The sequence below is a fragment of the Oncorhynchus gorbuscha genome, linkage group LG11 (assembly GCF_021184085.1).
Source record: "Oncorhynchus gorbuscha isolate QuinsamMale2020 ecotype Even-year linkage group LG11, OgorEven_v1.0, whole genome shotgun sequence".
Classification (NCBI taxonomy): Eukaryota; Metazoa; Chordata; class Actinopteri; order Salmoniformes; family Salmonidae; genus Oncorhynchus; species Oncorhynchus gorbuscha.
Window position 1 is genome coordinate 68,965,478 of NC_060183.1, and position 22,861 is coordinate 68,988,338.

The following is a 22,861-nucleotide window of genomic DNA, read 5'->3' on the forward strand; positions in this document are numbered from 1 at the left end:
TATCAATAGGCCTTGGAATGTTGACCCATAATTCATTTGTTTATATGGTAAACATAGGCCTACGCATCAGTTTCACCTTTACTTTTGTTTCTTTGTACACCGTGCTGCTGAGAAATTCATTATTGGAAAGATGTGTGATAACTAGAAATCCAGCAGAGCCCAATATCTAACTTTTTGACCTCTACCTCCCACTTGTGGCGTGACGTTGAAAGAGGGATGGAACTTTAAAAAATGGAAAAAGACACGCCGCACTCAGAGCTTCTTCAGACACGCGCAGAGAAATACGAAAACGATCGCGAAACTTCGAATATTTATTTAGAATGGTGTGATAAAAGCTATCGCGGTATACATAATCTAAAAGTCCGTTTCTATATGTGTTGTCGAACCGATTAAATGTCATTGATTACTGCCAGATAGTTGTATACGCATTTGAATAACTTTTCTTTAAGAGTTTATTCTTTCTTCTCAAAGGCAGGAGAGAGTTGCTTAATGGAGTGAGACCAACGTTGCTTAATAGTTTCGTGTAATACAGTTTGTACGCATTGTTTTGAAACAAATCTCAACAACTTTCTTGCTTTCATTGAGCAAGGCGATTGGGACATCGGCTTCAGTCTTCTGGAGTCATCCCCGAGGAAAAGCTGGACAAAACTCCGGCAGAATGAGCACGGATAAAAACAAGTGAGTATGAACCAGTTTTTTATGTGTGACCACTTCCTAAAGTTAATATTTATTTTCCACTAGCCTGTGGTTTTGGTGGTGTCTGTTGGACTGGGCATGCTGCTCTTCAAATATTGTCCCGGCCAGAAGTGAGGTAATTTAATAGCATATCACGTTACTGCTGAGTAACGTTAGCAGATGTTCCTAATACTAGCTACTTGGATAGAGTTCATATTTCAACACACGCTAACCACGGCCATTATACTGGAATATACGCGTAATTACGCAAAGCCATTTTGTCGCCAAAAGTGTTCCATCATGGAAAATCTCTATGGCATTGTTTACCTTTCGAGAAACCTTAAACAGGGGGAAACTATGACATAATCAATTACCTTTCAAGGAAGGTGCCTTGTGGTAAAGCGAATTAGCCGCGTTAACTATTTAGCACCCTACATTGATTAATTCTCAGTAGCTAACAGATCGTATACACAATTGAGGTATGGATAAGCTGCCTGTTTACCGCCGCTTCTCCAAGGCTGAGGCATGAGAGTGCACGATAATCTTCTTTTCCGAGAGCCTGTCACAATCAATTAGATTGTACGTGTCTAAATAAGACTCTAGAGCCAAGTGTTATCGCTCGTCAGGGTAAAGTAATTTATGAATACATACATGTCTGCATATTGACAACACCACAAAACGTGGTAACTCTCCTTCGGTCTGTGTGGCCTCTCTTGAAAGTATAGCGGGAGAGGCAAAGCGAGAGCGTTTACTCCGCCCTCTGCTGAGTCCCTAACAACCGGATGTTCCGGTTTTCAGGGGAAATAGAAAGGTATGTGACACGACTTCCGCTTTTGGACATTAATTTGGCGAGAGGGTGGCGCTCTATAGTAACTCCTCCTCCACATTTACTGGATTGGTTGAACAGTACAGAAGATAACCTTAAAACAAAGTTGTTTTTTCTTGTCCTTGAGGTCTGTGTTGTTGATCTAGTTTCAGGCATTATTTTTACGTTTTCTACGTTCGGTTAACACCTGTCCACGAAAATAAGACCTCAAAGTGAGATTTTTTTTGTATGAAGGTCAATGAGTGAATTTGTAAAACAAAAAATGTAATTGCTAATTTGCTAAGTCAGGCTTATTTGATAGAATAGAAGTTTCGTAATGTTTATGTTATGAATGCACTGATATGTGGAAGTACGTGGCATTTCGGCAACTTTGGGAAAAAACGACATTATATAGACGTTATCCGTTGTTCACGTGAATATCTGCCCTCTCATTGGCTAGAATGTTCCCACCTGATCTCGCCTCTTCCCGCCTTACTTCCATCTTCAAGGATATGTCTTTTCGTTGTTAGAGCAGACACTCAACTTTCTTGTTAATATAATAGATAATCTATGGTATAGCCAACCAACATCGCTTGCCTCTCAGGAACATGCACCCTGGTGGAAAGTTTTGTATGGGTTGTAATATGTTTCAAACTACACGCTCTTTCTCCTTAGATCTAAACCTCCAGATTACATTATACTCTGTTTTTTTTGTACATCATATGTAATCCATTCATGCTGTAGATTTATTCTGGTAAAAATGTCTGAAGCGGAAACTGGGTGGGGGAAAATAGATCATCTGGCCACATGCAATGAAAAATAGAGCAGAGTGAACCTTTGAGATATATTGCCATTTGTGATCTCCTTGTGAATCATTTCCATACTCATTCAATGTACATTTATTGCTTCATAGTTTGACAAGGAACCACATTGTAAAATACCTTTACTAAAAAATATGATTCCTCATTATTTATATTTTGTTTTCTCAGTGACTAACCCACTAATCGGATTATGTTTGACAGGGAAATCATTCTTTTCTGTCATGATGTCATCTTAATTTTTTAAATTTTAACTTTATTTTACTAGGCAAGTCAGTTAAGAACAACAAATTCTTATTTAGGTTGGCCAGGTCACAATTTTAAATGAGAACTTGCCTACCTGGTTAAATAAAGGTGAAATAAAATAAATAAACATTTACAATGACGGCCTACCCCGGACGACAGTGGGCACTGATTGTGCGCCATCCTATTGGACTACCAATCACGGCCGGTTGTGATACAGCCTGGAATCGAACCAAGGTCTGTAGTGGCACCTCTAGCACTGAGATGCAGTGCCTTAGACTGCTGCGCCACTTGGGAGCCCCCATCTACTTACTGTCTGGATTGTTCAGTGCGTTGTTTCCTGTTGTCTTTACTTTAGAGAGCGGATACAGGAAACCAGTGACAGACGCTTCAGGCTGATTAGGTGCTATGCGGGTTAGATTTTGTAACCTAAATCAAATTTTATTTGTCACATGCTTCATAAACAACAGATGTAGACTAACAGTGAAATGCTAACTTACAGGGTCGTTTTCCAACAATGCAGAGTTTAAAGATAAAAAATAATGGAAATAGACACAGGAATAAATACACAGTGAATAATAACGAGTAAAATAAAACATGGCTATATAGAGGGAGTACTAGTACTTGGCCGATGAGCAGGGGAACCAGGTAATAGAGGAAGACGAGGAAGCTATGTACATGAACAGTGCATTCAGAAAGTATTCATACCCGGTAACTTATTCCACATTCTGTTGTGTTACAACCTGAATTCAAAATGGATTAAATATATATTTTTCTCTGATCCATCTACACCCCATAATAACAATGTGAAAACAAGACATTTTTGCAAATGTATTGAAAATCAAATACATAAATATATCATTTACATAAGTATTCACACCCCTGAGTCAATCAATACATGTTAGAATGACCTTTGGCAGCGACAACAGCTGTGAGTCTTTCTGGGTAAGTCTATAAGAGCTTTGCACAATGTCGGCTTGGTAAGCAACTCCAGTGTATATCTGGCCTTGTGTTTTATGTTATTGTCCTGCTGAAAGGTGAATTTGTCTCCCAGTGACTATTTCAAAGCAGACGGAACCAGCTTTTCCTCTAGGATTTTGCCTGTGCTCACCTCTATTCCGTTTGACTGGATGTATTGATAACTTCACCACTCTCAAGGGACATTCAGAATCTGCTTTTTATTTTATTTTGACCCATCTACCAATAGATGCTTTTCTTTGCGAGGCATTGGAAAACCTCCCTGGTCTTTGTGGTTGAATCTGTGTTTGAAATTCACTGCTTGATTCAGGGACCTTACAATTATCTGTATATGTGGGGTACAGCGATTAACATGATATTTGAATAATTAACTAAACACTATTATTGCACACAGAATAAGTCCATGCAACTTATGTGACTTGTTTAGCACATTTTTACATCTGCACTTATTTAGGCTTGCCATAACACAGGGGTTGAGTGTTTATTGACTCAAGACATTTCAGCTTTTCATTTATAAAAAAAAACTAAAAACTTAATTCCACTTTGACATTATGGTATTGTGTGTAGGCCAGTGACACAAAATCTCAATTTTAAATTCAGGCTGTAACACAACAATTCAAGGGGTGTGAGTACTTTCTGAAGGCACTGTAGGTAGGGGTGACTAGGCAACAGGATAGATAAGACAGTAGCAGCAGTGTATGTGGTGAGAGTGAAAGTGTTTGTGTGGCATCATTATGCATGTGTGCTTATGTTTTGTGTGGGTGGGTGTTGGTGTGAGTGTTTGGGTAGAGTTCAGTGTGTGTGTTTGTGTGTTGTTGCTGCGACAGAGTGAGTGCAAGAAAAGGGCAATGCAGGTAGTCCGGGTTTCCATTTGACTAGTTATTTACCACTATTGTTTAGCAGTCTTTTGTCTTGGGGGTAGAAGATATACAGGGTCCTGTTAGTTCCAGACTTGGCGTTCCGGTACCAATTGTCGTGTGGTAGCAGAGAGAACAGTCTATGGCTTGGGTGGCTGGAGTCTTTGACCATTTTTTTGTGCCTTCCTCTGACACCGCCTGGTATAGCGTTCCTGGATGGCAGGGAGCTCGGCCCCAGATCTACTGCTTCAATGCACTATTTCTACACTTCCCGTTCTTACATTTAGTTTTTGGTCTTCGGTTTCGCTATTTTTGGTGATATATATATATATATATCATAGCGGTTTAGATGGCACAATGATTCTCTCAATATACTTCCTTGTTTTGTCACAAACTGAAATTCAAATCAAAGTTTATTTGTCACGTGTGCCGAATACAACATGTGTAGTAGACTTACTGGAGGTGTAGAATACAACAGGTGTAGTAGACATACTGTAGGTGTAGAATACAACAGGTGTAGTAGACTTACTGGAGGTGTAGAATACAACAGGTGTAGTAGACATACTGGAGGTGTAGAATACAACAGGTGTAGTAGACTTACTGGAGGTGTAGAATACAACAGGTGTAGTAGACATACTGGAGGTGTAGAATACAACAGGTGTAGTAGACTTACTGGAGGTGTAGAATACAACAGGTGTAGTAGACTTACTGGAGGTGTAGAATACAACAGGTGTAGTAGACTTACTGGAGGTGTAGAATACAACAGGTGTAGTAGACATACTGGAGGTGTAGAATACAACAGGTGTAGTAGACATACTGGAGGTGTAGAATACAACAGCTGTAGTAGACATACTGGAGGTGTAGAATACAACAGGTGTAGTAGACATACTGGAGGTGTAGAATACAACAGGTGTAGTAGACTTACTGTAGGTGTAGAATACAACAGGTGTAGTATGCTTACTTACCGGCCCTACCCAATAGTGCAAAAAAGGTATTAGGTGAACAATAGCCATTTGATTACCTGTTCAGGAGTCTTATGGCTTGGGGGTAAAACTGTTGGGAAGCCTTTTTGTCCTAGACTTGGCACTCCGGTACTGCTTGCCATGCGGTAGTAGAGAGAACAGTCTATGACAGGGGTGACTGGGGTCTTTGACCATTTTTAGGGCGACCTATATTAATTTTAGCAAATAGCAGAGCTATTTCTGCATAGTGCACCCTTAAAAGTGCACAGCGACTAGGAAAGATAGTCTTTGTACAATCCTTTAGAGCTGTTAGTAAGTTTCCCAAATATATTTTTCCAAGCACACTGCAAAAGCAACCATGTGAGAGAGCTAGGGAAGCCAGGGTGCAGGCAATCAAGGTCCTCAACCTGCTCTTCCCCCTGAGCCACTGATGTGGACCTTGACTAACATGCTGACCAGACTGCCCACGTTGCGTGCGCAAGTTTTGCAAATAAACTACAGTTCAAAAGTTTGGGGTCACTTAGAAATGTCCTTGATTTTGAAAGAAAAGCAAACATATTTGTACATTAAAATAACATCAATTTGATCAGAAATACAGTGTAGACATTGTTGATGTTGTAAATGACTATTGTAGCTGGAAACGGCAGATTTTTAATGCAATATCTACATAGGCGTACAGAGGCCCATTATCAGCAACCATCACTCCTGTGTTCCAATGGCACGTTGTGTTAGCTAATCCAAGTTTAAAAGGATACACAGTGAGGACGATGGTTCAGGAGGAAAATACAAATCCAAGGGCCAAAGTTGGAGAATTCCGGAACTTGGTCGCATCTTCGGGTCATCTACTTCCCACGTGTACAATCAGACATCACCTCCATGTCAATAGGCTCTTTGGAAGGTTTTCTAGAAGCCTTTATTTAGTGGAATCAACAAATGCAAACACTTGGGGTTTGCTAATCCCTTGGATTGGAACCGACGCTATGGTCAGATGACATGGAAATAGCCACGCACAACAGTGGTGCTACTAGGACATTTTAGCCAAAAACCTGGTTGTCTCTGCCAGGAGACTGAAACTTGGCCTCAAGTGGATCTTCCAGCAAGACACTAGCCCCAAGCACACATCAAAATCCAGAAATAAATGATTAATTGACAACAAAATATTTTTTTTTTTTTTACAATGGCCATCTCAGTCTCCGGACTTGAACCCCATTTAAAAGCTGTGGTTTGAATCCCTGTGCAGTGTTCCCCATAAGGCCCATCCTGTTAGAAACCTCATCACAGGCTGATTATGTGGCTCCTGTCCTGGGTGTATATGGGGCCCCTGGTGTGGTAGGAGCTCTAGTCCCATGACCCCGTCCATCCCCAGCATCGAGCCTGCTGCAACATGACTCTTCTCTCTCGCTTCTCCCCCCTCCCCCTCTTAGGGCCTTCATTCTAGCCTTGCCACATCACTCTGTTACTTGAACCGGCTGCATCCCCTCCCCTCCCTGCCTCACCCCTTCACACCCTCTGCGTGCAGAAGAAGAAGACTATCATGGCGAATGCTAAACTAAATGCTACTTGAAGGCTATGTACAGGAAATGCTACATGATTGGATCCGTTAAAGATGTTGTACCTGTCTAGGGGATCATATTTGGTAAAAATCAGTCCCAAAGTTCTAGACCTCAGCTGAATCTGGTAATGAATGGTGTGGCTTTTGAACAAGTTGAGGAGACTAAATTACGTGGCGTTACCTTAGATAGTAAACTGTCATCGTCAAAACATATAGATTCAATGGTTGTAAAGATGGGGAGAGGTCTAGCCGTAATTAAGAGATGCTCTGCTTTTTTGACACCACATTCCAAAAAGCAAGTCCTGCAGGCTCTAGTTTTATCTTAATTATTGTCCGGTCGGGTGCTGCAAGGAAATACCAAGTTAAGCTGCAGCTGGCCCAAAACAGAGCGGGACATCTAGCGTTTCATTGTAATCAGAGGGCTGATATAAATACTATTCATGCCAGTCTCTCTTGGCTAAGAGTTGAGGAGAGACTGACTGCATCACTTCTTCTTTCATAAGAAACATTGTGTTAAATTCCAAATTGTTTGCATAGTCAACTTACTTACACACAGCTCTGACACACCAAACCCCATCAAACATGCCACCAGGGGTCTTTTCACAGTCCCCAAATCCAGATCAAATTCAAGAAAGCATACAGTATAATATAAAGCCATTATTGAATGGAACTTCCTTCCATCTCATGTTGCTCAAATGAACAGCAAACCTGGTTTAAAAAAACGGATAAAGCAATACCTCACGGCACAATGCTTCTCCCCCATTTGACCTAGATAGTTTGTGTATGTATTGATATGTAGGCTACATGTGCCTTTTTTAAAGTTGATGTACAGTGCATGTATTCAGACCCCTTTCCCATATTTTGTTATGTTACAGCCTTATTTGAAAATGATTTGAAAAATAAAATGGGTGTTGCACAACGATTTTAAATCAATAAGTTTAGTCAAATAATTATATATTTGGGCTTGAAGTGACTACCGAAGTGTCCACTTCGTGCAAATCAGTGTCAATGTGGTGTCTTTTCCTATGATATGACATACAAATTATTTTCAGGGGGTGCAGGGGTTTTTGCACCTTCCACTTTTTTTAAACCAGGAACATTTCATAATTTCATAATTTTTCTATTTTAATTTATTTTTTAGCTAGTCTGTATCTTTCAATAGTTATCCATATTAGCAGTGCTTCATCCTATAATTCCTAACTATTTCTATGGTGGATTCGCAGCTGCAATTTATGAAAGATGACAAAACTTTGTAGATAACAATAATGGTGAAGTCAAAGAGACCATTGGTTTCCATCTGTGGCAAAGTTTTCACTAAATCAATACTTATGACAAATCCAGCTCCAGAACCAGCCATAGAGCCAGCTGGCAATTTTTTTGATTATGGTGTAGTAAAATGCAACAACTGATAACATTTAGCTTGATGAGGTTAGCATGCTAGCTAGCTATACTGACAGCAGGTTGTTGATGTTTAACAATGCCACTTGGAAATTCCGACACCCAATTCGTGACAATCTACAAGTAGCCTTTGTCATTCTTTGTCGGTGGAACCTAAACGTGCATTTCCTCTCAAGGACGGGAAATTAAGTTGAAATAGTGGCAGCAACTTCCTCTGGGTGTATCCTTTTTAAGCTTTCATAAAAGGATGGAAATAAGCCACTATAACTTCATTCACTCTTGGACCATTATTGTTTGATTTAACATACAACTTAAAAATGTTGAAATATGGCTTTCTGGGACTCAGAGAGGGTTCTCAGAAACCCTCTCAAACCACCAACCAGATCTTCCTCATCTTTTTAGTTAATGTGAATAGGAATGACCCTGACCCTGTACATTCCAAGGCTCTCTCACTCTCCCTCTGCGCCTGCAGCTGTCCGAACAGACATTTCCCTAAGTCCTTAAACGGAGCCCCAGAGCCTCAGAGGAAGAGCTGACTTCGTCACATCACCAATGACACCTCAGGGACTTGAGAGATTGACTGGTTGAATGACTGACTGAATGACTGACTGGCTGGATGACTGACTGAATGACTGACTGGCTGGATGACTGACTGGCTGGATGACTGACTGAATGACTGACTGGCTGGATGACTGACTGACTGAATGACTGACTGGCTGGATGACTGACTGAATGACTGACTGGCTGGATGACTGACTGAATGACTGACTGGTTGAATGACTGACTGAATGACTGACTGGCTGGATGACTGACTGAATGACTGACTGGTTGAATGACTGACTGAATGACTGACTGGCTGGATGACTGACTGAAGCTATAGCCGGCTCTCTGACAACTATAAGATGATTCTCTATAGCTGTTTGCCTGGAAGGCATGTAGTAACCTGGAGGGACTGGCTGAACCCATGGCATGCTCTCTGTGTGACAGAGATGACGCTCTGTAACTGTTCTTACCAGGAAGGCACATACTGTCCTGGAGAGACTGAATAAGAAACAGGACAAGGAGAATGGTGGGAGATGAAGATGGAGTACAGTACAACCCCTCCATTTCACTCCCTACTATACTTCACAATGAAACTCAAGACTGCTTTGATGCTGCTCAACACTCAACTCTTGAAACTCAACCATTCCTCTATTCTTTCTTCCATTCTTTCCTTCAAGACTGAAAAACCAAAGGAGAGTCAGAGTCCAATATTTGTCAGCGCTTGGCAGGATGGCACAACGCCAGGTCCCCAGGCTACTCCTCTCCCCTGTGTGTTTGATGTTGGGGCTTTGCTTTAATGTTATGGTTATGCTCTGGCCCCAATCATATCTCAAGGCCAGATAATGTGATAAGGCTGTCCCTCCGCTGGGGAAATGAAGATGAGATGCTAGTTGGTGCTATCTGTCTCAGGAACAAGTTGTATCCTTCCTGTTGTTGCTTATTTAGTGGTTTGTGTAACAAGAGGCAACCCCCCACAAACTGTATAGCAGCTTTATTCTGGCCCGGGGTGGGGCAGTGTAAAAGGAGAAAGTAAATATTCCCTAGCCTACCTTGCCATCCAAGGTACTCGAAATAAGGAACAAACTGGATATTCCTGGTGGATATTGGAAGTTTAATTTTAAATACCACATCCTTATCTGCAAAAAAAACCTAATTTGAACATGTCTACAGGACTATATTGGATTATTATTGATAAATGAAAGTACATTTTCTATTGAAAAAAAATCTGAGGAAAGTGAGAAGGAGGGATGCTGGTCACAGTTAATGATCTGTGTTGAAAGCTGGAGGGAAGGGAATGGGGGATACCTAGTCAGTTGCACAACTGGCTGCATTCAACCGAACTGTGTCTTCTGCATTTAACCCCTCTGAATCAGAGAGGTGCGGGGGGTTACTTTAACCCAACCCCTCTGAATCAGAGAGGTGCGGGGGGTTACTTTAACCCAACCCCTCTGAATCAGAGAGGTGCGGGGGGTTACTTTAACCCAACCCCTCTGAATCAGAGAGGTGCGGGGGGTTACTTTAACCCAACCCCTCTGAATCAGAGAGGTGCGGGGGGCTGCCTTAATCGACGTCCACGTCATGGACACTCGGGGAGCACTTGTTGTTGGGGGTTAACTGCCTTGCTCAAGGGCAGAACAGCAGATTTTTCTTAGAGATGGAGGGATGATAAGAAGGGGAACAGCAAGATGGAGAGAGAGAGAAAATAAGAAGGGGGTAGAAAGATGAAAAATGAGCAAACTGTCTTTGTGTTCTGGTTAACCTAAGCCTACGGGTTAATATTTTAATCTTTCTACTTCTTGCTCCTCTCCCTGTGCTCTTGGTTCTGACTGAGACTGGCTCTCCATGGGGTCTAAACATCTGGTCTTGAAACTAAAGTCAGCTATGGGCTACGTTCCTATAGGCCTCCCTGCTCCAGGAAGAACCAGCTGGCTGAGGGATCAGGGTAGAGCTGTAGGCCATGTAGCCCCACAAAGTGATCCAACGCTTGGACAGGGAACTAAACATGAGCTCTGAGCTTCCTTATACACCAGGAAATTACCTGTCCTGCAGAAGGCTTTTGGCACAAACTGTTTTGTTCTCTCCGCTCTGACTGGCAGGTGTATTATCATTGTCAGGCGTATGGCTTTAGGCAAAATACACAAGTAGGCCTATATATCAGTATGCACAAATAGGAACCATATTACCATGGACACCGATAAATACCTGCCGGACATGCATGCATGCACATGCTTTAATGGTGTAACATTGTGTTACGAGTGTGTAGAAATCCTGCTCTGAAGAAATCCCGCAAATAATTAATTTCCAGCCCGGGACATCGGGCAGGTATAAGCACAGCCACACACTCTCTCATAGACATCATGCTGTGTTTGGTCAGTCATGGGAATGTGAAAGAGTATCTGACCAAGGCAATGGAGTTGCATTGTGTTTCTTGAGACCTGCAGAGTTGCTATCCAAGAACTTAGTTCTATTATGTTCTATTAAGTCAGGTTCTGTGCCTTCCGATGAAAAGGATGGGCAATAAAAACCGAATGGAGTGAATAACAGAAACTGAACTGATTTTATGTTGTCCTTCTCCATTGTAGTAGGATACTCTGCCCTCTCCTATTGTGATTGCACAATAACCGTTTGACAGGTCTGAAATAAAGGAAATAATTAGTGATTGTCTGTCAAGACGATGCACAACTGTGTGGGGTTGTGTGTATGTGCACGCTGGATTGCTAAATAGGATGGGTGTAAATATGTAGACTTGTTTCATGGGAACACAGACCTGACCTTCAAATATAAGTTTATTTGTCATGTGCACCGTAAACAACAGATGTAGACCTTACAGTGAAATTATTACTAACAGGCTCTAACCAATAATGCGAAAAAAAGGTGTGTGTGTGTGTGTGTAGGTAAGTAAAGAAATAAAATGACAGTAAAAAGACCTTTGAAAATAAGAGTAGCAAGGCCATATACAGACACAGGTTAGTCAGGCTGATTGAGGTAGTATGTACATGTAGATATGGTTAAAGTGACTATGCATATATGATGAACAGAGAGTAGCAGTAGTGTAAAAGAGGGGTTGGCGGGTGGTGGGACACAATGCAGATAGCCCGGTTAGCCAATGTGCGGGAGCACTGGCCGGTCGGGCCAATGTGCGGGAGCACTGGCCGGTCGGGCCAATGTGCGGGAGCACTGGCCGGTCGGGCCAATGTGCGGGAGCACTGGCTGGTCGGGCCAATTGAGGTAGTATGTACATGAACGTATAGTTAATGACTATGCATATAAGATAAACAGAGAGTAGCAGCAGCGTAAAAGAGGGGTTGCAAATAGTCAGGGTAATCATTTGGTTACCTGTTCAGGAGTCATATGGCTTGGCGGTAAAAACTGTTGAGAAGCCTTTTTGTCCTAGACTTGGCACTTCGGTACAGCTTGCCATGCGGTAGTAGAGAAAACAGTCTATGACAGGGGTGGCTGGGGTCTTTGACAATTTTTAGGGCCTTCCTCTGGCACTGCCTGGTGTAGAGGTGCTGGATGGCAGGCAGCTTTGCCCCAGTGATGCCTTGCGGTCGGAGGCCGAGCAGTTGCCGTACAAGGTAGTGGTGCAACTGGTCAGGAAGCTCTCGATGTTGCAGCTGAGAACCTTTTGAGGATCTCAGGACCCATGCGAAATCTTTTTAGTTTCCTGAGGGGGAATAGGCTTTGTCGTGCCCTCTTCAAGACTGCCTTTGTGTGTTTGGACCATTCCAGTTTGTTGTTGATGTGGACACCAAGGAACTTGAAGCTCTCAACCTGCTCCACTACAGCCCCGTTGATGAGAATGGGGGCTTGCTCGGCGCTCCTTTTCCTGTAGTCCACAATCATATCCTTAGTCTTGGTTACGTTGAGGGATAGGTTGTTATTCTGGCACCACCCGGCCAGGTCTCATCGTTGTCTCATCGTTGTCGGTGTCGTCATCGTTGTCGGTGATCAGGCCTACCACTGTTGTGTTGTCTGCAAACTTAAGCAGGTTAGTAGAAGTGGAGGAGGTTACCTGTAGCAGGAGGGCTTTTCCATTGTTGCCTTAGAATGAGTACATGGGCATAAAATAACTCTCTTGAGATCTTCTACATGGAATCTAATGAGTGTTTATAACCTTCGCTTGATAATCAATCTGTTCATGTTCTTCTTTTCTCTGCATGTATCTGGATATAGACGGTAGGTGGTGTGCATAATATACTTTTTTCAACAGGGCTCATAACAGATCAAAATAAACACGGTGCCCTTGATCTTGTAACTAGGCTTTTATTGCAGGTAACTGTAGTAGAGAGGCTTCCCGTGTGTGTGTGTGTGTGTGTGTGTTTTGTATTTGTGTGCTCAGAGAAGGTTTCACTCCTAAGTAAAGCTAGGCTAATCCTGACAGCCAGGGCAGATCATTGTAAGAAGCCCACGTGACTCATAAATAAGGACTAAGGTGATAGAGTGAGAGATAGATGCAGCAAGTATGAGCCAGATGGAGGACTAAGGCTTTGTGTGTGTGTGTGTGTGTCACCCTCATAACAATAGGGGATTTGGGCTGAATGACGTCCCTGGTGTGATGACACACACATCCTGTTCAGAATGCTTCAGCCTCTGTATTAATCCAATCATGTAGCTCAGTGTTTCCCAACCCGGTCCTCGAGGCCCCCTGACCCAGCCTTTCCACATATCTGACCTATTCCAGTACAAGCACAATGTGGTAACTAATCAGGTACAATCAGGTAACTAATCAAGTACAATGTGGTAACTAATCAGCAAGCCCTTGATTAGTTGAATCAGGTGTACTCGTGTTGGAATTAAACAAATATGTGGACTGGCTGCTGGTGGTCCTGAGGACATGTTTCGGAATCAATTCATGTTGACAGTGGTATATTCCCCTGTTTTACTGGTGTCCTAGGTATATTCCCCTGTTTTACTGGTGTCCTAGGTATATTCCCCTGTTTTACTTATGTTCTAGGTATAGTATCTTGTTCTACCCGTGTTCTAGGTATAGTCCCCCGTTCTACTAGTGTTCAAGGTATAGTATCTTGCTCTACGAGTGTCCTAGGTATATTCCCCCGTTCTACTAGTGTCCTAGGTATAGTCCCCCGTTCTACTAGTGTCCTAGGTATATTCCCCCGTTCTACTAGTGTCCTAGGTATAGTCCCCCGTTCTACTAGTGTCCTAGGTATAGTCCCCCGTTCTACTAGTGTCCTAGGTAAAGTCCCCCGTTCTACAAGTGTCCTAGGTATATTACCCTGTTCTACTAGTGTCCTAGGTATATTACCCCGTTCTACCAGTGTCCTAGGTATATTACCCTGTTCTACGAGTGTCCTAGGTATATTCCCCCGTTCTACGAGTGTCCTAGGTATATTCCCCCGTTCTACGAGTGTCCTAGGTATATTACCCCGTTCTACGAGTGTCCTAGGTATATTCTCCCGTTCTACGAGTGTCCTAGGTATATTCCCCCGTTCTACGAGTGTCCTAGGTATAGTCCCCCGTTCTACGAGTGTCCTAGGTATAGTCCCCCGTTCTACTAGTGTCCTAGGTATAGTCCCCCGTTCTACTAGTGTCCTAGGTATATTCCCCCGTTCTACTAGTGTCCTAGGTATATTCCCCCGTTCTACTAGTGTCCTAGGTATAGTCCCCCGTTCTACTAGTGTTCCAGATATATTGCCTGTTCTACTAGTGTCCTAGGTAAAGTCCCCCGTTCTACTAGTGTTCCAGATATATTGCCTGTTCTACTAGTGTCCTAGGTATAGTCCCCCGTTCTACTAGTGTTCCAGATATATTCCCTGTTCTACTAGTGTCCTAGGTAAAGTCCCCCGTTCTACTACAGTGTTCCAGATATATTCCCTGTTCTACTAGTGTCCTAGGTAAAGTCCCCCGTTCTACTACAGTGTTCCAGATATATTCCCCGTTCTACTAGTGTCCTAGGTATAGTCCCCGTTCTACTAGTGTTCCAGATATATTGCCTGTTCTACTAGTGTCCTAGGTAAAGTCCCCTGTTGTACTAGTGTTCCAGATATATTGCCTGTTCTACTAGTGTCCTAGGTATAGTCCCCCGTTCTACTAGTGTCCTAGGTAAAGTCCCCCGTTCTACTAGTGTTCCAGATATATTCCCTGTTCTACTAGTGTCCTAGGTAAAGTCCCCCGTTCTACTACAGTGTTCCAGATATATTCCCTGTTCTACTAGTGTCCTAGGTATAGTCCCCCGTTCTACTAGTGTCCTAGGTATAGTCCCCCGTTCTACTAGTGTCCTAGGTATAGTCCCCCATTCTACTAGTGTCCTAGATATAGTCCCCCGTTCTACTAGTGTCCTAGGTATAGTCCCCGTTCTACTCGTGTCCTAGGTATATTCCCCTGTTCTACTAGTGTTCTAGGTATATTCCCCCGTTCTCACAGTGTTCCTGTTGTTCCTGCAGGGTGGAGGATGAGGCAGTGCTGGACAGAGGGGCATGCTTTGTCAAGCATGTCTGTGATGAGGAGGAGGTGGAAGGTAAGAGCACTGAGCCTCTGTGACATCCATGATGGCTGCTGTATCAATAATGTCTCCTCTCATTTCTCTTAAGTACCAACTCCATGGAGTCAACCTATTTCCTTTCTCCTCTCTGTCTTCCATCCCTTGATGTTTCGCCACCTCTCTCCAGGGCCGGCTCCGGGCATAAGCGACATAAGCAATCGCTTAAGGCCCCTGGCCACTAGATCTCCCCCCCCAGTCAGGGTCTCAACTTACTGTTTGAGAGTTAGAATAGTGGAATATGCAAGTTCGACATTTGGTTGTGCATCAGCAGCTTCTCTTATGTCAATCAATGACATTCACTCAATTAGCTTTGTCAGCTAACAATTTTTAGATTGGTAAATTAGTCTAGCGAGCTAACAATTTTTAGATTGGTAAATTAGTCTAGCCAGCTATCTAAACTTTCAGTAATCATGGCTGAATACTGACCGGGGACCATGAGACCAGGGGCCCTGACCTCAAGTGGGCCCCATTAGATTTTTTTGGGTTACTCTCACTCCGATATCATAACATGACATAAGTCTTGGAAAAATATGTAGAATTGCAGGAAATTTGCTTTAAAACTACAAATATGTAGTTGGCAAAATGGGTAGAATTACAGGAAATGTAGCCTCCCGAGTGGCGCAGTGGTCTAAGGCACTGTATCACTGTGCTAGCTGTGCCACTGGAGATCCTGGTTCGAGTCCAGGCTCTGTCGCAAGCGGGCGCGACCGGGAGACCCATGGGGCGGTGCACAATTGCCCCAGTGTCGTCCGGGTTAGGCCGGCAGGGATGTCCTTGTCCCATCGCACTCTAGCGACTCCTGTGGCGGGTCAGGTGTACGGTGTTTCCTCCAACACATTGGTGTGGCTGTCTCCCGGGTTAAGCGGGCATTGTGTCAAGAAGCAGTGCTGCTTAGTTGGGTTGTGTTTCGGAGGACGCACCGCTCTCGAACTTCGCCTCTCCTATGCCAGTACGGGAGTTGGAGTGATGAGACAAGACCAATTGGATACCATGAAATTGGGGTGAATTCAAAAACAAAATTCAAAAAAGAATTACAGGAAATTTGCTGTAATTCTACTAGTGTCCTAGGTATAGTAATTCTACAAAAAAAATGATCTCTGCCCCATGGCAAAATGGGGCAATGCTACAAAATGTGTAGCATTGTAGCAAGTGTGTTTTAAAAATGCAACATTTTCTGTACTCCCCATGGCAGAATGCAGGAAATTAACTTTCAAACTAAAATATTTCTCTCTGCAGTCATGGCCACTAAAAGTTTGGCCAGCTGGTTTGCACACGCAGCTTGGGATGCTGTCTGGGCCGGCAGGCTTGCGTGTGTTAACACGCTTAAATGTCTTAGTCATGTCGGCCACGGAGATCAGGAGCACACAGTCGGCGGGGGCCCATGTGAGCGACGGGGGCCCATGTGAGCGACGGGGGCCCATGTGAGCGACGGGGGCCCATGTGAGCGACGGGGGCCCATGAGAGCGGCGGCTCTGTTTTCTTCAAAGCGGGTGAAAAAGGTGTTTAGCTTTCCCAGGAGCAAGGCTTCAGTGTCCGAGACGTAGCTGGCTGTGCCTTTATAATCCATGATTGTCTGGAGTCCCTGCCACATGCGTCTGGTGTCTGAGCCATTAAATTGCGACTCCACTTTGTCTCTGTACTGTCGTTTTGCCGCTTTTTAATTGCCTTATGGAGGTCATAACTGGCCTGTTTGAACAAGTCCTTGTTCCCAGTCATCTTGCTATGGTTAAATGTGGTGGTTTGCGCGAATGCCGCCGTCTATCCACTGTTTTTGGTTTGGATAAGTTGTAATCGTCACAGTAGGAACAACAGCCTCTATGTACTTCGTCACAGAGTCTGCGTATACGTCGATACTATTCCCAGAAGCGACCCGGGAACAGACCAAAGTTGAACAGTCCTCACCACAGGTGCTTCCTGCTTAAGTTTCTGCCTATAGGGGGGAGGAGCAGGATGGAGGTGTGATCTGATTTGCCGAAGGCTATAATACTCTCTCTCTGTAGGTCTCGCTCTAATTTCAGGATGAAGTATAGGAGGGATTAATATTGAAGATAAAGATGTGGAGCAAATAACTACAGGTTTATCAAGCCACGTAATGCCTGCCCCCACATGAAGATGTTTACTACTTTAATCCCCCTGCAGTGACACACACACTTACTTTTGCACAAACACACAAACTTGTGCACTCACACATTCCTACATTTTCACACATTTTGAGCGATATATATATATATATATATATATATATATATATATATATATATATATATATATATATATATATATATATATATATATATATATATATATATATATATATACACACACACACATAATCATGTCATGTTTGAGTTATAATTGACAGTGTGTGCACAGCCATATCTGCCAGCTAGCTCACCTCTGTGAGATTCTGTGTTAAAATTCAAACAAACCCCAAACCCAGGTTTCACATCACGTGGAGCAACACAGTGAGAAGAATCAACAACCAAAAATACCAGTCCCAGTCACATTGAATGTGGAATCACTCAGTTAGGACCAACCTCATGTTTGAATGGGTGTCGCCTTTTGGTGAATGACCCCTGGTTAAACTCCTGTTCGTTCTTTGTTTACACAGCCTGTTCTGCAGTGTAGTTGGCACTCTGATTTTAAGTTACCTTTGCAAAGTCAAGTTTATAATATTTATAATATTTGTTTCAAATAAGATGAAAATATATAAGGAACATTATTGAAAAGCGGCCTGTAAAATTCCCTTTTACACGACCCTCCCAAATCCACTGTGAAGGCTACATACAGGCATGTAGCATGTGTGAGAGGTCACACTAGGGAGTGGGGTGTGAGTTCTGGAGATTACCCATGCCAACCAATATCTACATTAGTGTTTACCAGTGCATGAGGATTGGGTATATAGCCCAGAACATTTGGCCTGTGTGTTAGACAGCTGTTAGCTGGAGCATGTGGCACTCTGTTTCTCTCTCTCTCTGAAATGGCTTCCTGGATAAGTTTAGCCTTTTCCTGTCTGAGCTGATGGACAGGAAGTGGTTGGCATTTATTTACATCCTAAGCGTGTGTCAGGATGAGGACAGATTCCGTCCTGATTGGCCCAAGGGAAACGGCCTGACGCACAAAGAACTGACCAAACATTTTACCAAACAAGCTGACTAAATAGCCCATCATCAGTCAGTAGGAGTGTGTGTGTGCCTGTGTGTGCGTGTGTTCTTGTGACTCTTAAATGCATTCGCATGTGAGGTTTATCGCGGGAATTTTGTTCCCTAACAGAAATGCACCACCGCTTAATTAATACCTGAACATACACCATATTGGTCAGTAAGCTTACATCACTATGGATTCTTTGACATCTAATCCATCCTCCTTATTTATTCTATAGTTTCACTTACCCAACTGATATTCATTGACTTTGTGCATTTCTTCCATTTGATGCAAATGATCAGCATGGTAGTCCTAATCTGACCTGTGTCCCTTGAATGGTGTCCCCTCTTCCTCCCTCAGGTCACCACACCGTGTATATTGGTGTGCATGTGCCCAAGAGCTACCAGCGGAGACGGCGCCACCGACGCAAGTCCAGCCACAAGGAGAGGAAGGGGAGGCCGGCGGACAACGTGGAGGGGGACAAATCAGATGGAGAGACTGCTGACGAGGCAGCGCCCAACATCCTCAAACCCCTCAGTGAGTAATGACAGCACAAATTACACTACCCAGCATGCAACGCTGCCAGTGAAAACACATCAAGATAGTTCCAGGGATCTATCAACCAATGATATCAGTGGAAACAAGTGAATAGAATTAAGTAGTGAATTACAACTAAAGGGAATTATCAACAAATCAGTCGATTGATAACTTTTCACTCCTGAATATCTTTATACACTACCTACCATTCAAAAGTTTCGGGTCACTTAGAAATGTCCTTGTTTTTGAAAGAAAAGCCATTTTTTTGTCCATTTAAAATAACATTCAATTGATCAGAAATACAGTGTAGACATTGTTAACAGCAGATTTTTTAAATTAGGCCCATTATCAGGAACCATCAGTCCTGTGTTCCAATGGCACCTTGTGTTAGCTAATCCAAGTTTATAATTTTTAAAGGCTAATTTATCATTGCAAAACCCTTTTGCAATTATTTTAGCACAGCTGAAAACTGTTCTGATTAAAAAAGCAATAAAACTGGATGCCTTTAGTTGAGTATCTGGAGCATCAGCATTTGTGTGTTCGATTACAGGCTCAAAATGGCCAGAAACAATAACATAATTCAACAACAACAACATAATTTCTTCTGAAACTCGTCAGTCTATTCTTGTTCTGAGAAATGAAGGCTATTCCATGCAAGAAATTGCCAAGAAACTGAAGATCTCGTACAACGCTGTGTACTACTCCCTTCACAGAACAGCGCAAACTGTTTCTAACCAGAATAGAAAGGAGTGGGAGGCCCCGATGCACAGTTTTTAGCTGTAATAACAAAGGGTTTTCTATGATCAATTAGCCTTTTAAAATTATTAACTTGGATTAGCTAACACAATGTGCCATTGGAACACAGGAGTGATTGTTCCTGATAATGGGCATCTGTACGCCTATGTAGATATTCCATTAAAAATCATCCATTTCCAGCTACAATAGTCATTTACAACATTAACTATGTCTACACTGTATTTCTGATCAATTTGATGTTATTTTAATGGACAAAAAATGTGCTTTTCTTTCAAAAACAAGGACATTTCTAAGTCACCCTGAACTTTGAGTTTTCTCAGTTTGTCTGCACTGGAATACTGTATGTTGACATTAGAAAAATATTCATAGACAGCATTACTGACTGAGCAACTAATTCCCCTGGCTTAGTATTGCCTAGAAACACATTGTTGTTAACCAAACCTCACTATGTCAGTGTTCATGGCTATGTTACTTTTAGCTGTTAGTTCACACTAGACCACTCAACAGTGTTGCTGCGAGTCTCAATCCAAGGATGCTATTTCTGTACTGCACCAGAGAATAAATGGGTAGAGATGATTGTCCTAACTCTAACCCAGAAACTCACGGTAGACTTGTTCCATAGCTTGTTTCAGTGACACTTTGTTAGTGCCATGTAAATAGAGATGTGTCAAAACCACAATAATTCAAAAGACCGTAAGCAACGTGTCACACATTCAGTTCTTCTTGACTCTGCAGTTTCCCATGCTTACAGTCATCAGCTTCTCTAATCCAGCATGTTCATACTGATAGACCCCAATGTTTGTTTTATTACTTTGGGGCTCAAAGTTGATGACCTAACAGCAGTAAAGAGACAATCACGTGGTGTTCCGGTGATAGAGACCTAGGGGACATAAGGAGATTGAATTCTCCTCTGTTTTGGTCACTGGAGGTTAGATCTAGTTGAAAACTCCTACTGACCCCATGGATGGTAGTGACCATCAGTAAGCCTCCACTTTTTAAAAGGAAGGCAAGTTGAGGTAGACCGAGATCTCAAAGTTATGGAATTGTATAACTCACGTTGACTCACGGAATAACCATCACTGATCACACATGGCTGAAAATGAACTTCTGTGTGTGATTAACTCAAGTTATTTTGGGTTACCTAACCAATCTCCTGTGTTGTATAATGACAGCCAGAATGCCAGAAGCCTCATAGCATTGAGTTGTATCCATAGAGATACTCTTGATGGACATTTGTTATCCGTATTATCTCATCTCTGTCAGTGTCTGCCCTTGATTTGCCCGGTAACATTTCTATACGTTTTCGATCCAAACAGCGACACACAGAAATAAAAACAATGCATTATTGGCTTTTTTAATTGAATGTTTTCATCTCTGTTTGGATGCAGTGGAACAGAACTAGACAGACTCAGGGACAGGGGACTCCTTTGGCCGTGACAAGGCTCCCTGCCAGCCAGTACCTGCTACTTTATCATAATCTCCTCTCTTCTCCGCATCACCTTGCCACCTCAAAACACACACAGACACCTACCCTGCTAGTCTACACTACATACATAATCCTGTTATTGTTGGCAAACTGTGTGAAGCCATTCACTTGAGAGTTGTATTCAATAGCAACATGTAGAAAATAATCAAAATAAAGAAAAACCCTTGAATGAGTAGGTGTGTCAACTTTGGACTAGTACTGTATGTATAGATAATGTATGTGGCCACACCTTCAAATTAGTGGCGTCAACTATTTCCGCCACACCTGTTGCTGGCAGGTGTATAAAATCGAGCACAGAGCCATAAAATATCCATAGACAAACATTGGCAGTAGAATGGCCCAAACTGAAGAGCTCGGTGACTTTTATAAGTGGCACGGTCATAAGATGCCACCTTTTCAACAAGTCAATTCGTCAACTTTTTTGGCCTGCTAGAGCTGTCCCGACCAACTGTAAGGGCTGTTATTGTGAAGTGTAAACATTTAGGAGCAACAACTGCTCACAGAACGGGACCGCTGAAGTGTGTAAAAATCATCTGTCCTCGGTTGCAACAGTCACTACCGAGTTCCAAACTGCCTCTTGTAAGCAACGCCAGGGCAAGAACTGTTTGTCAGGAGCTTCATGAAATGGGTTTCCATGGCTGAGCAGCCGCACACAAGCCTAAGATCACTGTGCACAATGCTAAGCTTGCCACAATTGTATTCTGGAGCAGTGGAAACACGTTCACCATCTGCCAGTCCGACAGATAAATCTCGATTTGGCTGATGCCTGAAGAACGTTTGGTGGAGGAGGGATAATGTTCTGGGGCTGTTTTTCATAGTTCAGGCTAAGCCCCTTAGTTCCAGTGAAGGGAAATCTTAACGCTACAGCATACAATGACATTCTAGATGATTCTGTGCTTACAACTTTGTGGCAACAGTTTAGGGAAGATCCTTTCCGGAATCAGCATGACAATGCCCCTGTGCACAAAGAGCGGCCCATACAGAAATATTTTCGAGATTGGTGTGGAAGAACTTAACTGGCCTGTACAAATCCCAGACCTCAACCCCATCGAACACTTTTGGGATGAATTAGAACGCTGACTGCGAAGCCAGGCCTAATCGCCCAACATCAGTGCCCGACCTCACAAATGTTCTTGTGGCTGAATGGAAGCAAGTCCCCTCAGCAATGTTCCAACATCTAGTGGAAAGCCTTCCCAGAAGAGTGTAGGCTGTTGTAGCAGCAAAGAGTGGACCAACTCCATATTAATGCCCATGATTTTGGAATGAAATGTTCAACGAGCAGGTGGAAAATATATCTATGTCGGCCCCTTGTCTCGTCTGAAATATTCACTCTGGGATTTGTCCCCTCTTTGTTTATTTTGAGCACTTTTGCATTATTTCTTTGTATATGGGTATCTCCTAATGGAACGGGATAAAGTTGTCCTAGAAAATAAATCAGTAAAATTAACTAGAACGGAAAACTGTATTTATAGAGCGCAACTACTACCAATGTAGCACAAAGTGATTAGTAATGGATTAAAAGATTACTTTTGAATCCACAGCTAACTATTTCATAATTATTTGCTGAACTATATAAAACAACTTAAGTCCTTTCTGGTGTGGTGT

General features: G+C 42.8%; 1 protein-coding gene across 4 annotated transcripts in view; it reads left to right on the plus strand.

Annotated features, from left to right (window-relative positions):
* Positions 1-223: 223 nt before the first annotated feature.
* LOC123989317 (electrogenic sodium bicarbonate cotransporter 1-like) overlaps positions 224-22,861 on the plus strand; it is a 94,352-nt gene continuing 71,714 nt past the window's right edge. For 2 of the 4 annotated variants that reach the window (XM_046290247.1, XM_046290249.1), the window contains exons 1-4: positions 224-678; positions 13,008-13,010; positions 15,236-15,309; positions 18,838-19,014. In XM_046290247.1, the coding sequence (XP_046146203.1) occupies positions 659-678; positions 13,008-13,010; positions 15,236-15,309; positions 18,838-19,014 (274 nt within the window). In that variant the 5' untranslated portion in view covers positions 224-658. The remainder of the gene's footprint in view (positions 679-13,007; positions 13,011-15,235; positions 15,310-18,837; positions 19,015-22,861) is intronic. The other 2 variants (XM_046290248.1, XM_046290250.1) reach the window with 1 other exon arrangement.